We start from the raw sequence: 17767 nt of genomic DNA on the forward strand, positions 1-17767 counted from the left end.
TGATTGATTTGTCAAAGTTCATGGCACAAATATTCTTCCACAAGTAATTCTGGACAGGTCTCCGTGCTTCTGTAACCGAAAGACCCCCGCACAGGAAGCTGTGCACTTATTGGTCAGTATAGTAGAGCCCCTGTCTCTTATACACATCTAGATGTGTATAAGAGACAGAGTCTGTGCAATGGGTTATCTGATTCAATCATGGTGTCCATAAAGCGACTAGTTGCAAATATTTGAAATGAATTGATCTATGAGTAATAATAATAATTGCCTTTAGATGTTATTCAACGTTGGATACTTAAGCAATAAGGCCCGAGGGGGTGTGGTATATTGCCAATATACGATGGCTATTGGCTGTTCATAAGCACGACTCAACACAGAGTGCCTGGATACAGCCCTAACCGTGGTATATTGGCAATCTACCACAAACCCCGAGGTGCGTTATTGCTATTATAAACTGGTTACCAATGTAATTAGGTATACGGCCTGATAGACCATGGCTTTCAGCCAATCAGCATTCAGGGCTCGAACCACCCAGTTTATAATAATAAATGATTGATTTGTCAAAGTTCATGGCACAAATATTCTTCCACAAGTAATTCTGGACAGGTCTCCGTGCTTCTGTAACCGAAAGACCCCCGCACAGGAAGCTGTGCACTTATTGGTCAGTATAGTAGAGCCCTGCTTTGCATGAATTTGAAGCCCGAACCCTACCCATGCCCGCAACGTTCAAGCCTTATTCTATCCAGGCCCGATTGCTTCTGCCAAATTTAAGGCCCGGCCCGGCCCTGCCCGAAACCCAAAATCAGAAATAACTTCCTCCATTAGTAAATCCATTAGCTGCTCCTCTCTGTCTCACTCGCTCTCTGCACACTGCTTACTGTGCATACGCTCTGCTTATGGCAGCTCTGGGTCTGTGAGTATCCATGGCAGCGTCGGCTCTGCTTGAGCTGCTCTGCTCAATAACGAGATGAGAGAGTAGTTAGCTGAGCTACTTTTCATCACTCTAAACTCCGACATAACTCAAGGAACATTACTATTTTCGGTTAAATAATTTATCCTGTTGTTTATTTGAAGAGATTGAGGCACTTATGACACCATGTTATGATCTTAGTCAGATATGACTGTACTGCACTGTACGGGGTCGGGTCGGGTAGCAGAGCTCTACAGTGTAGTCAGAGAGTTGAGAAATGTCGAGAAATCAAAAAGGATGATCTAAATTGGTGAAGTTTGTTCAGTTTCAAACATTGACTCAATGAGAACACTAAAGAGAGAAGAAAGCAAGTAAAGAGAAGAGCGGCCTTAGGCTGCTGCCCTATACCTTTCAACGAGACCTCTACGTTCACAAACTGTAAGTAACTTTCATTATTTTCATAAATGGCTGTAACAATTATAGGCTATAGGCTTTATAGAAATATAAAATTATGCAATGTTGATTGTGTAGACAAAGCCTTAGCTAAAACATTATAGTTTGTTAGAATATTTGGTTTGAGCTATCTGGAATCCCCCCTGCCCCACGAGGAATCCCTCAGCTTGAGGTGACCTTTGACATTGACACCAACGGCATTCTGAACATATCAGCGGTGGACAAGAGCAAGGGCAAAGAGAACAAAATCACCATCACCAACGACAAGGGCTCAGCAAAGAGGACATTGAGAGGATGTTGCAGGATGCCAACAAATACAAAGCTGAGGACAATGCACAGAGGGAGAAAATTGCAGCCAAGAACTCCCTGGAGTCGTACACKTTCAATATGAAGAGCAGCGTTGAGGACGACAACATAAAYGGCAAGATCAGCGAGGAGGACAAGAAGAAAGTGGTGGGCAGGTGCAACCAGGCCATTTTCTGGTTGGAGAACGACAAAGAGGAGCACGAGCTTCARTCATCATTACCAAGCTGTACCAGCAAGGAGGGATGACCACCGACACGGTCTAGCTCTGGTGCCAGCTCCTGAGGCTCAACCATTGAAGAGGTTGACTAAAGTGAGGGACTTGTATAATGGGCTTTTCCAGATGCATTAGTACAGTATCACTGAATATGTTTTGCTATTCAGGAAATACTCATTTCTACTGCTTGACATTATAATGCCCTTTTATGGCTCAGAGCTATTCGGGAAGTGTTTATTTGTATTGGTTGAACTGTAAAGAGACAGTAGATAACCCTTTTCTCTAAATGGGTGGAGAATAATACTTTTTTACATATTCAAATATGAAATAAAACACACTGTTGATGTTAATATGTCATTTCATACCATATTGCATTGCTGGACATTGAAAATAAAATGTATTGAAATAAGTGTATAGGTCTGCTGGCTGTTTCCTTCTCATCGTAGCAGATTCAGTACTCACATAAAACGTTTTTTTTTTTTACACAATACCATGAAATATAGTAAACAAAACTTTGATCGATGGCTAAACCACCAGAGAGAGAAGAGCAGGTGAAGACACCATAATAGCCACTGTTTATCAACTCTATTCTGTGATACAATCATTATGGTCCTTCTTGGAAAAAGAGGCACATTTCTGGTTATCCCAAAAGTAAAATTGTCACATTTATGGAACATATTATACCTATAAAAAAAACAAATATAGGTCACATTTTTCTTACTTTATTCTTAACGGTGTCAAGCTCAGAGAACCAAATATGATTGATTTGTAATATTTAATATTCCTTCGGTCACTGAAGGAAAGTACCAGATGAAAACTATTATTTTATTCTAATGTACAGTACCAGTCAAAATTCTGGACACACCTACTCATTTCAGGGTTTTTCTGTATTTTTACTATTTTCTACATTGTAGAAAAATAGTGAAGACATCAAAACTATGAAATAACACATGGAATCATGTAGTAACAAAAAAAGTGTTAAACAAATATTTGAGATTCTTCAAAGTAGCCACCCTTTCCCTTGATGACAGCTTTGTGCCTTGTTAACAGGTGTGCCTTGTTAAAAGTTCATTTGTGGAATTTCTTTCCTTCTTAATGCGTTTGAGCCAATCAGTTGTGTTGTGACAAGGTAGGGTTGGTATACAGAAGATATCCTTATTTGGTAAAAGACCAAGTCCATATTATGGCAAGAACAGCTCAAGTAAGCAAAGATAATAKAWTTTTATTTCACCTRTATTTAACCAAGTAGGCCAGTTGAGAACAAGTTCTCATTTACAACTGTGWCCTGGRCAAGATAAAGCTAAGCAGTGCGACAAAAAAAKAAKAACACAGAGTAGTTACACATGGGATAAACAAAAGTACAGTCAATAACACAACAGAAAAATCTATATACAGTGACAGTCCATCATTACTTCAAGACATGAAGGTCAGTCAATACGGGAAAATTTCAAGAACTTTGAAAGTTTCTTTAAGTGTGTGATTTATTTATAATTTAAGGCACACTTATAACACAACATTCTGCAGCGATACGCCATCCCATCTGGTTTGCGCTTAGTTGGACTAGCATTTGTTTTTCAACAGGCCAATGACCCAACACACCAGGCTGTGTAAGGGCTATTTGACCAAGAAGGAGAGTGATGGAGTGCTGCATCAGATGACCTGGCCTCCACAATCACCTGAACTCAACCCAATTGAGATGGTTTGGGATGAGTTGGACCGCAGAATGAAGGAAAAACAGCCAAAAAGTGCTCAGCATATGTGGGAAACTGGTGAAGCTGTTTGAGAGAATGCCAAGAGTGTGCAAAGGCAAAGTGTGGCTACTTTGAAGAATCTCAAATATAAAATATATTTATTTAACACTGTTTTMATTACATGATTCCATATGTGTTATTTCATAGTTTTGATGTCTTCACTATTATTCCACAATGTAGAAAATAGTAAAAATAAAGAAAAACRCTGGAATGAGTAGGTGTGTCCAAACTTTTGACTGGAACTATATATATTTTCTAAGGATCTGGTCTGTCGTAGGAGTGAGGGTAAAAGGTAGGAATGTTCTCTGGTATCCAATTTATGTTTTAATTATTATTTGGGGTATAGGGGAGGGTCACTTTTTTTAAAGGTGTTTTCGGGTATGGTCAGGTGAAAATATATTTTACTGAAGGGAGGGCCGCCATTTTCATTTTAGAGATCCGATTTTCTCCAGGTATCCCTCATAAAGAACGTACAGTCGTACACAGCTACGCAAAATTCGTGGCAGGAACAGACATACGGAAACTAGACAGCACTTATTAACTGTATTCAAAATACAGATTCTCTCCCTTTAAAATGGTTGGCATTTTAATAACCTACATATTATGATTCGCTCATCCCATGACAATACGGTAGTTTAACTGGGAAGAATAACAGAAAATMCAATGCAGTCGTCGGCATTTAGGAAGGATGTTACGGAATATCCGTGGGCTTAAACCGGGGAAAGTTATTTCCTGAAGTTGACCAGGGGTGAATAAGTCCTGCTTTGAGCTCTCACACCAACCCAACCAGTAGATGATTTTCACGACTAAGACAGTTGGTGCCATTATAGAACAGCTCGGACACAAATGATAATGGAACCGTCGGGGAACTCTCAGAAGGATGACAKTGGTAAGAATGTCACCAAGTTAGCCATCAACAAGTGCTTTAGCTACGCTAGCTTGATTGCTAGCTAACTCTTTGTGATAGCCAAATCTCACAAATGCGTGCGAATTTCGGAATTTAGCTACAGACCACTGAACATGTACAAAATGTTGCTATTGCTGGAGCTGTCACTTGCTGAGTGAACTCTTTTGACCTTCCTGTTACTACCACAAAGTCAAAATTGTATCGTAAAAATATCGTAAAAATGTATATACTAAAATGTAGCTTTTGGTCTTAATTTAAGATTAGTTAGGCACAAGGTTAGCAGTGTGGTTAGGTTTAAAATCAGATTTTAAGAAGAGGAATTGTAGGGAATAGGCGGGGATTTAGCCATAYTAAGTATGATTTTGTGGAGACGTCAGCCAGCCTAATTAGAAGCTGTGGCAGGTGTGTGCCAAGGATTGCCATGTCTCCACTGAGAGACAGCCAAAACAATATMATCTGTCAGTTCGATTGTCAACAGGTGTATTATTACATTCATGAATTGCTTTGCATGGGGTGTTTTGTAATGTTATTGACATAGGAAGGAATAGCCTGTGTAGTAGGCCTAAATGCAATTGCTTGCATGATCATGTTTTATGCAGCTCATAAGATATCTTGAAGTCAGTCTCTCTGGGACTGTTGAACCCCATTCACAACCTTGTATTGTCTTGCGTTCACCATAAACAGATTATGTTATATCTACATTTTTCTTCTTGTCAGGTGCAATGGAGAGCTTGCAGGCCCAGCTAGCAGATTGCCGAGCGCAGCTGGAGCACTGGCAGGGCGTGGCGACAATCTGCGAACTGAGCAAACAGGAGGAGCTGGGAGAGCTGCAGAGACAGTGTGACCAGGAGATGCAGTCTCTTCAGGAGGCCCTCAGAGGTCAGAGAGAGAGCAACACACACACACACACACAGTGTGACCAGGAGATGCAGTCAGAGGTGGAAGACATATTTTCTACATACCAGTGTTTCCCTACCATTGTATAGATGGGGCGGGTCCCCTCTCTTCCGAGGAAAGTTGCTCCATGCCTTCTATTCATCATCCGTTCCCAATGGGGGCTATGGTCAAAATTTTTGCACTAGATAGAGAATAGGGTGCCATTTGGAATGCAGACAATGTGTAGGACCCACCTAGATGGCCTGTTATTGTCTGTCATCTCGTTTCTCTCTTCTATTCTCAGAGACGGCTTCTCAGTATGAGGCTAGAATATCTACTCTGCAATCTGAGCGTGCCCAGTGGAGGAGAGCCAGTGTGCAGTCTCAGGTGTGTGCATGTGTTCACCTCAATGTTACTAAACCCATTTCCTTGTCTCTGACCTCTCGCTCTCGCTCTCACTCAGGGCAGTGTAAAGAAGGACGGAGTGGAGGCAGGAGCTATGCAGTCCGAGGGCCAGTCGACAGACTCTCCCACCAATAGCCTCAGAGAGCCAAGAACGGACGGATGGGATAGCCAACCAGGGGAGGCTGAGGGGCRGGGGGAGGGACCAGGGGAGGGTGAAGGGGCAGGGCTGGAGGGCTATTTCTCCCAGAACTGTGACTTCGCCTCTTTCTCCTCCTTCTCCTTGGACACGCCCTCACTGCCCCGCCGCCAACCCCCCCAGGAAGACACCGCCTCCCTGGTCTCCACGGGAACCCTGGTGCCTGAGGCCATCTACCTGCCCCCACCTGGCCACCGTCTGGTCACACACACCGAATGGMACTCGCTTAACACACAGGTGAACACACACACTTTGACATCAATTCACTAAGCAAGCAAGTGAGCACCAGCACCAGCCACACAAACACACTCCAACTAGGACTTATACCGAAAAAAAWATATAAATGCAACATGTAAGGTGTTGGTTTCATGAGGTGAAATAAAAGATCTAAGAAATGTTCCATAAACACAAAAAGCTTATTTCTCTCAAATTTGTGCACAAATTTGTTTACATCCCTGTTAGTGAGCATTTCTCCTTTGCCAAGAGAATCCATCCACCTGACAGGTGTTGCATATCAAGAAGCTGATTAAACAGCATGATCATTACACATGTACACCTTGTGCTGGGGACAATAAAAGGCCACTCTAAAGTTGTGCAATTTTGTCCCATGCTACAGATATCTCAAGTTTTGAGGGAGCGTGCAATTGGCATGCTGACTGCAGGAATGTCCACCAGAGCTGTTGCCAGAGAATTGAATGTTCATTTCTCTACAATAAGCTGCCTCCAACGTCATTTTAGAGAATTTGGCAGTACGTTCAACCGGCCTCACAGCTGCAGACCACATGTAACCACGCCAGGACCTCCACATCTAACTTCTTCATCTGRGGGATTGTCTGAGAGCAGCCACCCGGAGAGCTGATGAAACCATGGGATTGCACAAACGATGTATTTCTGCACAAACTGTCTGAAACCGTCTTCGGGAAGCTCATCTGCATGCTCYTCGTCCTCACCAAGGTCTTGGCCTGAATGCAGTTCGGCGTCGTAACTTACTTCAGTGGGAAAATGCTCACCTTCAATGGCCGCTGGAGAAGTGTGCTTTTCACGGTAGAATCCCGATTTCAACTGTACCGTGCAGATGGCAGACAGCGTGTATGGTGTCGTGTGGGCGAGCGGTTTGCTGATGTCAACGTTGTGAACAGTGCCCCATGGTGGGTTTATGGTATGGCCAGGCATAAGCTATGGACAATGAACACAATTGCATTTTATCGATGGCAATTTGAATGCACAGAGATACCGGGATGAGATCCTGAGGCCCATTGTTGTGCCATTCATCCGCCGATATATACGACGGCGTGTTCCAGCTCCCGCCAATATCCAGCAACTTTGCACAGCCATTGAAGAGGAGTGGGACAACATTCCACAGGCCACAATCAACAGCCTGATCAACTCCTTCCCAAGGAGATGTCGTGCTGCATGAGGCAATTGGTGGTCACACCAGATACTGACTTTTTCTGATCCATGCCTCTACCTTTTTTGGGGGGGTATCTCTGACCAACAGATGCATATCTATATTCCCAGTCATGTACAATCCATAGTTCAGGGCCTAATGAATTTATTTCAATTGATTTCGTTATATGAACTATAACTCAGTAAAATGTTTTTGAAATTGCATTTATTTTTAAGTGTACTTAYAGCCTGTTAAAATAGTCTAACACCAATGTTGGCTATCAAACAGGTGAGCAGAACTGTACAGGTCTGGAATGGACTCATGACGTCTTATGTGGTGTGGTGTCTCGTGACGTCTGACGTGGTGTGGTCTGATGTGCAGGTTGTGGAGCTGGAGGGAGAGCTGAGTCGACTGAGGGAAGAGAGGACAGAGCTGGAGAGCGAGCTGGACACACAGACTACTGAGACACACAAACACGTACGCACACCTTTACACACATGGCATATACTGTATATTGAGAAATGTCAGTTATCCACGGAATTGAATGTTACTGTGTGTGTGTGTGTGTGCGTCAGGTCTCAGTTCTCCAGTCTCAGGTTCAGACCTCGGAGGCCCTCCTACAGGAGCTGCAGAAGTCTTTCAACCAATCACAGAATGCCATCCATAGCAGGCTGGTGAGTGACAGGCACTTGGTCCAACCAGGAAGGAGGGGGATGAGGTCCATGTAGTGTGTGTTTGAGGTGTTGGTGTGTGTGCTTGTTCCCAGGCAGAGCTGTCTCTCTCTCAGAGGAGGGTGTGTAACGAGCTGTCCAGGCTAAAAGGAGAGGAGATCGAGGAGACGTTTGGGGCAGGGGACGCCAACACACACCMTGGTCCTACACTACAGGTACAGTATGTGTGTATATGCGTGRACGTTTGTGTGTGTTCATACAGTCAAGAATCATTGAAATACAAAGGAAATATACTATTACTGTATGCACTGCTGTACTCCCATCTGTAGGGGGCACACAGTGAGGAGAGGCTGCGTATTGAGATCGTCAATCTGAAGGAACAACTGGAGACCCGCGTGGAGGAGAGCGGTCTGTTCATCATCTGCCTTTCCTTTGCTCTTTCTTTGTGTTGATAAGTGTAATAGAACTTGCCAGCTGGTTCAAAACCAACATACATTCTCTCTTTCTCCTATGGTTCTGCCTCAACAGAAGTTTTACAAGGTGAGTGGGCATTATTATTATATGTGTGAGAGATAATTTCTAAGTGTGTGGTATAGAAGGCCATAGGAATTAATCAGTAATGCATCACACACAGGCAGTTGATAACAAGCGTTGACCGTAGTAAACTCATCGGTTACGTTAGATTAGTCAGGCTAACGAAGCCGACTGTAGACGAAAGTCAGGGAGGTGCATCTGCCACAGCCAAAAGTCYTACACTAGTGGTTTTCCAACAGCAAGACTCAGATCAACATGGCATAGTCAACATAGCTGCTAAGGTTTTCTTTATAAAGGTCTAAATAAACTTTTCTTTAACCCCAGATCACACACAAACTGAAAACAACGTACTTTCTGAAGTGCCTTCAGAAAGTATTCACACCCCTTGACTTTTTCCACATATTGTTAGACTAAATTAAATAAAATAAAAATATTAAATTGAGATTTATTGTCACTGGCCTACACACAATACCCCGTAATGTCAAAGTGGAATTGTTTTTTGAAATATGTACAAATTAATAAAAAAATTAAAGCTGAAATGTGACCTACCACCTAGATTTTGTCCTATGGAGCAACATTTGAAACGGTGTTATTCATATCGGATAAAAGTACAGATTCAGATCTAGAAAATGGTGTATATATAAGTTCACATGTTCCAGAAGGCATTTCGGCCAAAAACGCTTTTTGATTAAAAAAAAAATGTCATTAAAATGACTGAAGTAATGACGTGCGACTTATGCCCAGCTTGTTGAAACGGGTCACAAATGTCTTGAGTCAATGTACGCTAATTTTAACTCCTGAACAATAAGTTCAGGAGTTAAAATTAGCTGACCAAAAATAAGTTGCATGGACTCACTGTGTGCTATAATAGTGTTTAATAACCCCCTAAAGTCGATGTCCGCGCCTCTGCGAAAATCTAGTTAGATTTGAATGGGGATTTAATCTTTTTTTTTTTTTGCTAAGTTAGAGAACTGTTGTTTTTGCATGGGCTGCATCTCAATCCACCGCATTTGCCAATGGCAGRCTTCTGCATCTGAGGTGGAAGGTGGCCGAGCTACAGTGGTGTTTTTCAGACCATGAGACATCCTGAAAACCGGTCTTCTCATGGAAACATCTGTAGCGTCCGAATGGTTTGGCCTACATGACTCTTACGAACACYATGGTGTTCGACGTTTAGCTCTACTACCCCCACAAGCGCCGCTTATGAAGTCGGTACCGCCSATCTGCCAACTTATGTCTGTAGCGTCCAATCAGTTTGGTCTACACTGTAATATGACCCCTCTATGCATATTTTTCTTTTTTTGTATGCAAAGGTGAGACTCTTGCGAACACGTACATGTCAGTTGTTTTGACGCTAACAAGGCTCGTCTGAAGGTAGCCCAGTACCAGTTAAAAATATTAATGGAACTATATATGGAAGTAGTGAGGTGCCAATTTAATTTTTTTAATATGGGTCTCACATTTTTTTTAAATAATTTCCTRATCGTTCTTATGTCTCTCTGATATAGGACAGACACTTTGTTTCAAACTTCAATTAGATTAATTTTTTTATGTTTTTCCATGTATCAATCTGTTATTCAATACGTTTCTATGGMCTGATGGCAGTAAGTCCAAATMTAATGTTTTATCAAATMATTTATTTTTATATCTAAAGGGGTCCTAAAATTCCAAATCAAATAACTAAATGATCCTTCGTATGACCATCTTAAAACAATTCCATATGTTATCTAATTGACAGAGTGAAAATAAGGAAGTGTACAGAATAAAAAAATATTCCTTAAATATTCCTCAAGGCACTAAAGTAATACTGCAAAACAAATGTGGCAAAGCAATTGACTTTTTGGCCTGAATACAAAGTCTTATGTTCAGGGCAAATACAACACATTACTGAGTATCACTCTCAATATTTTCAAGCACAGTTGTGGCTGCATCATGTTATGGGTTTGCTTGTAATCGTTAAGGTCTGGGGAATTTTTCTGGATTAAAAAAAATGGAATGGCGCTAAGCACAGGCAAAATCCTAGAGGAAAACCTGTTTGTCTGCTTTCCATCAGACACGGGGTGTAAATTCACCTTTCAGCGGGACAATAACCTAAAACAAAAGGCCAAATCTACACTGGAGTTGCTTACCAAGAAGACAGTGAATGTTCCTGAGTGGCCGAGTTACAGTTTTGACTTAAATCAYGGTGAATATCTATGYCAAGACTTAAATGGATTTCTAACAATGAACAACAACCAATTTGATAGAGCTTAAGGAATAATTGGCAAATATTGTACAATCCAGGTGTGCAAAGTGCTTAGAGCAGGGGTGTCAAACTCATTCCATGGAGGGCCTAGTGTATGCTGGTTTTTGTTTTATCCTTTCAATTAAGACCTAGACAACCAGGTGAGTGGAGTTCCTTACTAATTAGTGACCTTAATTCATCAATCAAGTACAAGGGAGGAGCGGAAACACATATTTGTGTATTTAATCTATTTGTTAACATATAAAAAAAACATGTTTTCACTTTGTCATTATGGGGTATTGTGTAAATGGGTGAGCAGAAGAAAAAAAATCTATTTCATCCATTTTGAATTGAGGCTGTAACACAACAATGTGGAATAAGTGAAGGGGTATGAATACTTCCTGAAGGCAGTGCTTAAAGCATTTGTTAGAGGTCTCAAATACCATTGATTGGTTGACAAGTAGTGCCTCCCAGTAGCCAGGCAATGGCTGCATGGTGCCGTCGGTGAAAAGCAACTGCAGCAATTGAAGGAGACTTCATCAYAAACCGCATGATCTTTGATCACATGGTTGTTTTTGTGACGTTCATGCCGTTATCCACACAATGCAATACACTTTGAAAGGCGGTGACTTGACAAAACGTATCTGCTCAAACACGCCCGTTGTCTTTCCCTTGTGAAACCGGTCTTCTGACCTCGATGGGACTTCCTTGTTCAATAAAACCTTTGCCCTCTGCAGTGCAGCTGTCCAGTCTGAAGACAGAGATGGAGCGGGTCCAGTGTCAGAAGGAGACACTGCAGTTGGAGCTACAGAACGGTCGCACCGAGCTACAAGGTCTCAGCGTGGCGCTCTCACACCTACAAGGAGACAGCAAGACTCTCAGCCATGACAAGGTACTGTACAGGGGGACCAGGGATAGATTTGTGTCCGTCCGTGTTGTACCTTTTTGTGTACTTAGTGTTCCCAAAGTAGGAAAGATAACATGTTACTGTAGTTCTTTCCCTCTCTCACCATTCTCACTCCCTTTCTATCTCCCTCCTAGGCYTCCCTCCAGCAACGGTGTTTGGAGCTGCGTAGCCAGATTATCAGTATGCGTTCTCAGGTGGACACCAGCCAGATGGTGCAGAGGGACTTTGTCCAGCTTTCACAGTCACTGCAGGTACATTACACTGTTRCAGGACCAGCCCACTCGGGGTGTATTCACATTGGGTTGGTTTATGTTATTTTACAGCACTGATCTAGGTCAAGTCCAGCTGGATTCCATATCATTTTTGTTCCATAGTCAAATGACCATGAGGCTTCTTACTCCACCCTCTCGCTTTCCCTTTCTGTCTGTCTCTCCGTCCTTCATCGCTTTCTTCTAGGTGAAGCTGGAGTTGATCCGTCAGGCTGAAACTCTGGACCAGGTCAGGGACATCTTGGAGGAGGGGCTTCCTGAAGAGGGTGCCCCGCCCACTGATGCCACGTGAGTCTATCAGAGCAGCACAACAGAGCCAAAGCGACGGGAGAAACAGGAAGTATTCCAAGGGTGACCAATAAGAACAAGGCTGGACATGAAGTGCAACCGTAACCATGGAGAAAGACTTGACCACTATCCCCGCTTAGCAAGGCACTGTGAATAATCACTGATAGACAAATCACCTTTCATTCCAGACAACTCATAATGAGTCAGATCTGTGCTGGCCTTGTTCAGGCCAATCCTCTCCAACATTGGGAATCACCACCTCAGCTTGTAATGTGACTTGGAATATTTGTACTTTAGAGCTGTTCAATGATGATATATTTTTGGTTGCACCTCGACTTGTTGCTTGAGCGCCCTCCACATCTTTCCATATTTGGGCGTTCATTTTTTTTATTTTCTCATGTTCAATGACCAAACACTCATTCTAAGACTGAACTTAACCTCCTTTTTTAACTGGACTCATTAAGAACTTGAATATTTGTATTGAAGTTCCTGACTCGACATTCCCGCCAGTCGGATGTGATGAGAAACACTCCATTACTGCTTTAGTGGAAGTCACTAAAATGCAATATGTTGAAAATAGGCCAGTATCTACTGTAAGTWATACCGTATTATGATACTTCTGACACATGGAAATTACACACGCACACACTCACCCACCTCTCAGGACCAGTGGGCACTTTGCTTGWCTTCCAATCATTGATCTAAAAGCACTGCCCTTGTTGATACCAGRGAGTAACACTAAAAACTCTATAACCAACCACTCCAGTGACACAATTACCTTTTTAGACTTTACCACTTTTTAAAATGAAGAATACGAGATAAGAAACCTGTGAATGAATTTTGCATTCTCTCTTGTTGATACTAATTGCCTTAATATATAAATATACATTGAAAGACTACTCATTGCAGGATCYTGTTTTTCTTGTGTAATTGTTTGCGGAGAGAGGTGTGTCCACCCTGTTATACAGCTGTGAAGCATGGATCCCTTAGTCGGCACATGAAAACCCTGGAGGCCTTCCAAATAAAGTGCCTTCAAGAAGATCCTCTGTGTTACCTGGCTGGATGCAGTACACCACACGGAGGTACTGAAATGGGCTGGCAGTGGTAGCATGCAGTCCACCTTAAACAATCACCAARTAAGATGGCTTGGTCATGTCATCTGCGTGCTAGAGGGCCGACATCCGCCGAAAGTGCTCAACGGCCACATGAAGGCAAACGCTCTGCTGGTGGCCAGAAGAAGTGGATGCAGGACCGAATTAAAACCACTCTGAAGAGGTGCAAGATCAATCCATCCAGTATAGAGGACCTAGCCACCTGAGGTATGCTCACAGGGCTATTCCTGCCCCCTCCAACCAAGCCTTCACATGCYCTGTCTGCAGCTGTATATCCATGATTGATCTCCACAGACACCAAAGGACTCATAAGTGAAGGAGAAGATGCTTCTCATCAACCATAAGTAAGTATGTGAYATACTGGGAATCAAACCAAAACCAATAACAATTAACCAGACACTTGTATTCTCTTTTAATACAGTTTTATTTTTTAAGAATAGTCAGAATAATTTGAATATATTGTTCATGTCATAACACTTTCTTATATATTAACTTAATTTCAATACATACACAAATATTTTAATATTTTTTTTGTAATTTTCTGGTGGCTTTTGTTTCATTCTTTGATTTTGTTAGATTTTTTTTCTCTCACTTCTAGTGACGGTCTGCGCTCTCATTTCTGGGAAGTGCTTCCACCGTTCCTCTTCTCATTCTTTTKTCTCCTTTATACTCCTGGTGTTCTTTTAGTCCCACTTCTTGCTTACTAGATTGTCATCAGCAACTGCATGGGAAAGAGAAGGGTATTGGCAACCGGATAAGGTAGGGCTAGACTTAAGTCCCAAATTGAGCACTAGTCCCTAGGGATCAATTTGGAGGATAGGTATAAGCAATATACATTGGAACATTCCAATCCAGCCTAAAATTACCATATTAGAAATACAGTCCTTTTAGATCTACATGAAGTACTATTGATTGATGTGGAGTTGGGCATGCATCTATTCTGGCCATTTAGTTACATTTTAGTTCTGCTCAATTGACGTTATCCAACACTTATATACTCAACAGCAAATATTGGTGGTTCTGTGTAGCTCAGTTGGTACAGCATGGCGCTTCCAATGCCAGGATTGTGGGTTCAATTCCCAGAGGCCACCCACTTATAAAATGTATGCACACATGACCAAGTTTTGTATAAAAGCGTCTGCTAAATGATACCAACATTTTTACTATGTTCATAAAAAAAACAGACTTTTCCGTACAATAATAGGCTACTACTGTATGTTGACTGCAGTTAAATGTTAATGTTGGAAAATTGTAATATTAACAAGTTAAAACTGCAAAGGCTAACCTTGTCCTACCACTACCTACATGCACAAATTACCTCAAGTAACCTGTACTCCCGCACACTGACTCGGTACCGGTACCCCCATATATAGCCTTGTTATGTTATTGTGTTTTTATTATTTTTGACTTTTAGTTGGTAAATATTTTCTTAACCAACAGTGCAGTTCAAGAAGAGTTAAGGGATTTGTAAGTAAGCATTTCACGGTAAGGTCTAAACTTGTATTCGGCGCATGTGACAGTTTGATTTGATTTGTCCCCAAGCTAGATCTTGCTGGTGGAAGAGTACAAAGGCAATTACTACCTAAATGTGACATTATAACCATAAAATTAGACACAATTTTATTAAGCAATATGGGGATACATAGAAACCTGTATGAAGACGCTCACACAGACTTTAGTGAATACATATAAAGGTGTCTCTTATACACATCTAGATGTGTATAAGAGACAGGTGGGGTTGAGATCTGGAGACTGGCTAGGCCACTCCAGGACCTTGAAATGCTTCTTACGAAGCCACTCCTTCGTTGCCCGGGAGGTGTGTTTGGGATCATTGTCATCCTGAAAGACCCAGCCACGTTTCATCTTCAATGCCCTTGCTGATGGAAGGAGGTTTTCACTCAAAATCTCACGATACATGGCCCCATTCATTCTTTCCTTTACACGGATCAGTCGTCCTGGTCCCTTTGCAGAAAAACAGCCCCAAAGCATGATGTTTCCACCCCCATGCTTCACAGTAGGTATGGTGTCTGTCTCTTATACACATCTAGATGTGTATAAGAGACAGCCCATATATAGCCTTGTTATGTTATTGTGTTTTTATTATTTTTGACTTTTAGTTGGTAAATATTTTCTTAACCAACAGTGCAGTTCAAGAAGAGTTAAGGGATTTGTAAGTAAGAATTTCACGGTAAGGTCTAAACTTGTATTCGGCGCATGTGACAGTTTGATTTGATTTGTCCCCAAGCTAGATCTTGCTGGTGGAAGAGTACAAAGGCAATTACTACCTAAATGTGACATTATAACCATAAAATTAGACACAATTTTATTAAGCAATATGGGGATACATAGAAACCTGTAGGAAGACGCTCACACAGACTTTAGTGAATACATATAAAGGTGGATATTATATGTATTATATATTATCAGTGTAAATTTTGTGTTGACACCATCTGGACACAAAATACAAAACCATTGAATCATAAACAAAGTGAAAACAGGATGGATGGGGGGAGTAGCAGGGGCAGGTATAGGAAAAGTGGGGGAGAGGGCAATGAAGGCACCTGATAGGAAGATATATCATATTAATCTATTAAAGGTTTTGCAATTAAATAGGTCATATTTAGAATGGATGATAGTCTTAGAAAGCCATTGAAGCAGGTATGAAAGTCTGTGGATCAATGTTCACTCTAAGCTGTTTGCGTGCACAGACACGCACCACCTCCAGGACTACCATGCAGATGTCAGCCCGCGCAGAGTTGCAAGAGATTGAACTTAACTGAGTTTGCTCTATGTAGATCAATGTTTCTCTGATTTAATCAACACTATCAGCCTCTTTTCAGTGCAACAAAACAAATCTAAGATTGAGTCTGTGATTTTGTTGTAGTTAGAGCCACAGCTAGCCTAGGCAGCCGATAGTGGGCTCAAMATATTTTCCTCAACTACAGTGGTGGAAAAAGTACCCAATTTGTCATACTTGAGTAAAAGTAAAGATACCTTCATAGAAAATGACTCAAGTAAAAGGGAAAGTCATCCAGTAAAATTCTACTTGAGTAAAAGTAAAAAAAAGATTTGGTTTTAAATATACTTAAGAATGAAAAAGTATAAATAATGTCAAATTCCTTAAGCAAACCAGACAGCACCATTTTCTTGTTTTTTTTCTTCAAATTACCCATAGCCAGGGGCACGCTCCAACCCTCAGACATAATTTACAAACGAAGCATGTGTTTAGTGAGTCTGCCAGATCAGAGGCAGTAGGGATGACAATGCMTTATATTAATAGGTGTGTGAATTAGACCATTTTCCTGTCCAGCTAAGCATTCAAAATGTAACGAGTATATTTGGGTGTCCGGGAACATGTATGGAGTAAAAAGTACATTTTCTTTAGGAATGTATTGAAGTAAAAGCATAAAGTTGTCAAAAATATGAAGTGAAGTACAGATACCAAAAAAAACTACTTAAGTAGTACTTTCACGTATMTTTTACTTAAGTTCTTTACATCACTGCTACAGTACACACTTTTCTATTTTTTCTTTTTTRGGACAGCCCGCCATTTAAAGCTGGTTAATAAGGAAAATGATGCTTTTGCAGCATGAATGGAGGATGCTTTATGTACGAGCCGGCCCACTGGTGACACGAATGTTTTACCTGCAGGGCACATCAATCCTAAAAAATAGTACTGATCAAACGCCCACTATCGGCTGTCTAGGCTAAGCCAAAGCGCATCGGAGTATAATTCTATTGACTGGTAGTACACGAGTGGTCTTTCAATCACCAGCCAGTGGATCTGCTTTTCAGACCAGAGCTGTGCGTGMGCACATTTGTTGATATTCTTTGCTKGCTAGCAAGTTATTAGCCCAGTTATATGTAAGTATTGGTGTTACAAAGGCTCATGGCAGCAACCAGGTTTTCCTTCTCTGGCCCCTCCCTGGCTAATTACCACACCTGTTCCCAGTGAACTAATTGACATTCCTGCACTATTTAAGCTGCAGTTTTCCCCCTAGTTGTGCTGGTGATTCAATCCGGTGGCCATCTTGCCTTTTGTTCTTTCTTTGTTGTGTGTGACTGACTAAAAACCACAATTCCATAACCTCCAAACAACCCAGTGTGCTCTGTGTATGCAATAAAATCAAGTATTAGATWCCTGGCCATCTCCTCATTCCTCTGACATACTACCGCTATTGTACATCGGTCAGGAACAGTCCTAAACCTAATTTACAGTCCACCCTAGCCCTAATGCCTTTTCTTCAATTGGTCAGCGATGGGGCGTTACTGCTTCCTACAAGAGCATAATGTAAAAATGTTTTTAAAAGACTGCATTGAACACCCCATATAGGCTATATCATAGAAATCAAAATTG

At 41.6% G+C, this 17767-nt stretch overlaps 2 protein-coding genes and 1 pseudogene across 5 annotated transcripts in view; 2 read left to right on the forward strand and 1 right to left on the reverse strand.

Annotated features, from left to right (window-relative positions):
* Window positions 1–1374: 1374 nt before the first annotated feature.
* LOC111971254 (heat shock 70 kDa protein-like) lies at window positions 1375–1915 on the forward strand (annotated as a pseudogene).
* A 1928-nt stretch (window positions 1916–3843) lies between these two features.
* On the forward strand, window positions 3844–13197 carry LOC111971455 (rab GTPase-binding effector protein 2). 4 transcript variants are annotated; one of them, XM_023998237.2, is made up of 12 exons: window positions 3844–3926; window positions 5259–5420; window positions 5722–5804; window positions 5881–6255; window positions 7787–7882; window positions 7981–8079; window positions 8172–8291; window positions 8406–8484; window positions 8605–8616; window positions 11572–11726; window positions 11876–11992; window positions 12198–13197. In XM_023998237.2, the coding sequence occupies exons 1-12, from the start codon at window positions 3845–3847 to the stop codon at window positions 12300–12302; spliced, it is 1485 nt and encodes a 494-aa protein (XP_023854005.2). In that variant the 5' UTR covers window position 3844; the 3' UTR covers window positions 12303–13197. The 4 variants fall into 4 exon arrangements, with proteins under 4 accessions (XP_023854005.2, XP_070302370.1, XP_023854004.1 ...); XM_023998236.2 differs by lacking the exon at window positions 3844–3926 and adding an exon at window positions 4087–4523; XM_070446269.1 differs by lacking the exon at window positions 8605–8616.
* Window positions 13198–13818: 621 nt separating this feature from the next.
* LOC111971456 (sarcoplasmic/endoplasmic reticulum calcium ATPase 1) overlaps window positions 13819–17767 on the reverse strand; it is a 28401-nt gene continuing 24452 nt past the window's right edge. Inside the window, exon 20 of the mRNA XM_023998240.2 lies at window positions 13819–14131. Coding sequence (XP_023854008.1) covers window positions 14094–14131 — 38 coding nt within the window. The 3' untranslated portion in view covers window positions 13819–14093. The remainder of the gene's footprint in view (window positions 14132–17767) is intronic.

Source organism: Salvelinus sp. IW2-2015, linkage group LG13, assembly GCF_002910315.2.
Source record: "Salvelinus sp. IW2-2015 linkage group LG13, ASM291031v2, whole genome shotgun sequence".
NCBI classification, from domain to species: domain Eukaryota; kingdom Metazoa; phylum Chordata; class Actinopteri; order Salmoniformes; family Salmonidae; genus Salvelinus; species Salvelinus sp. IW2-2015.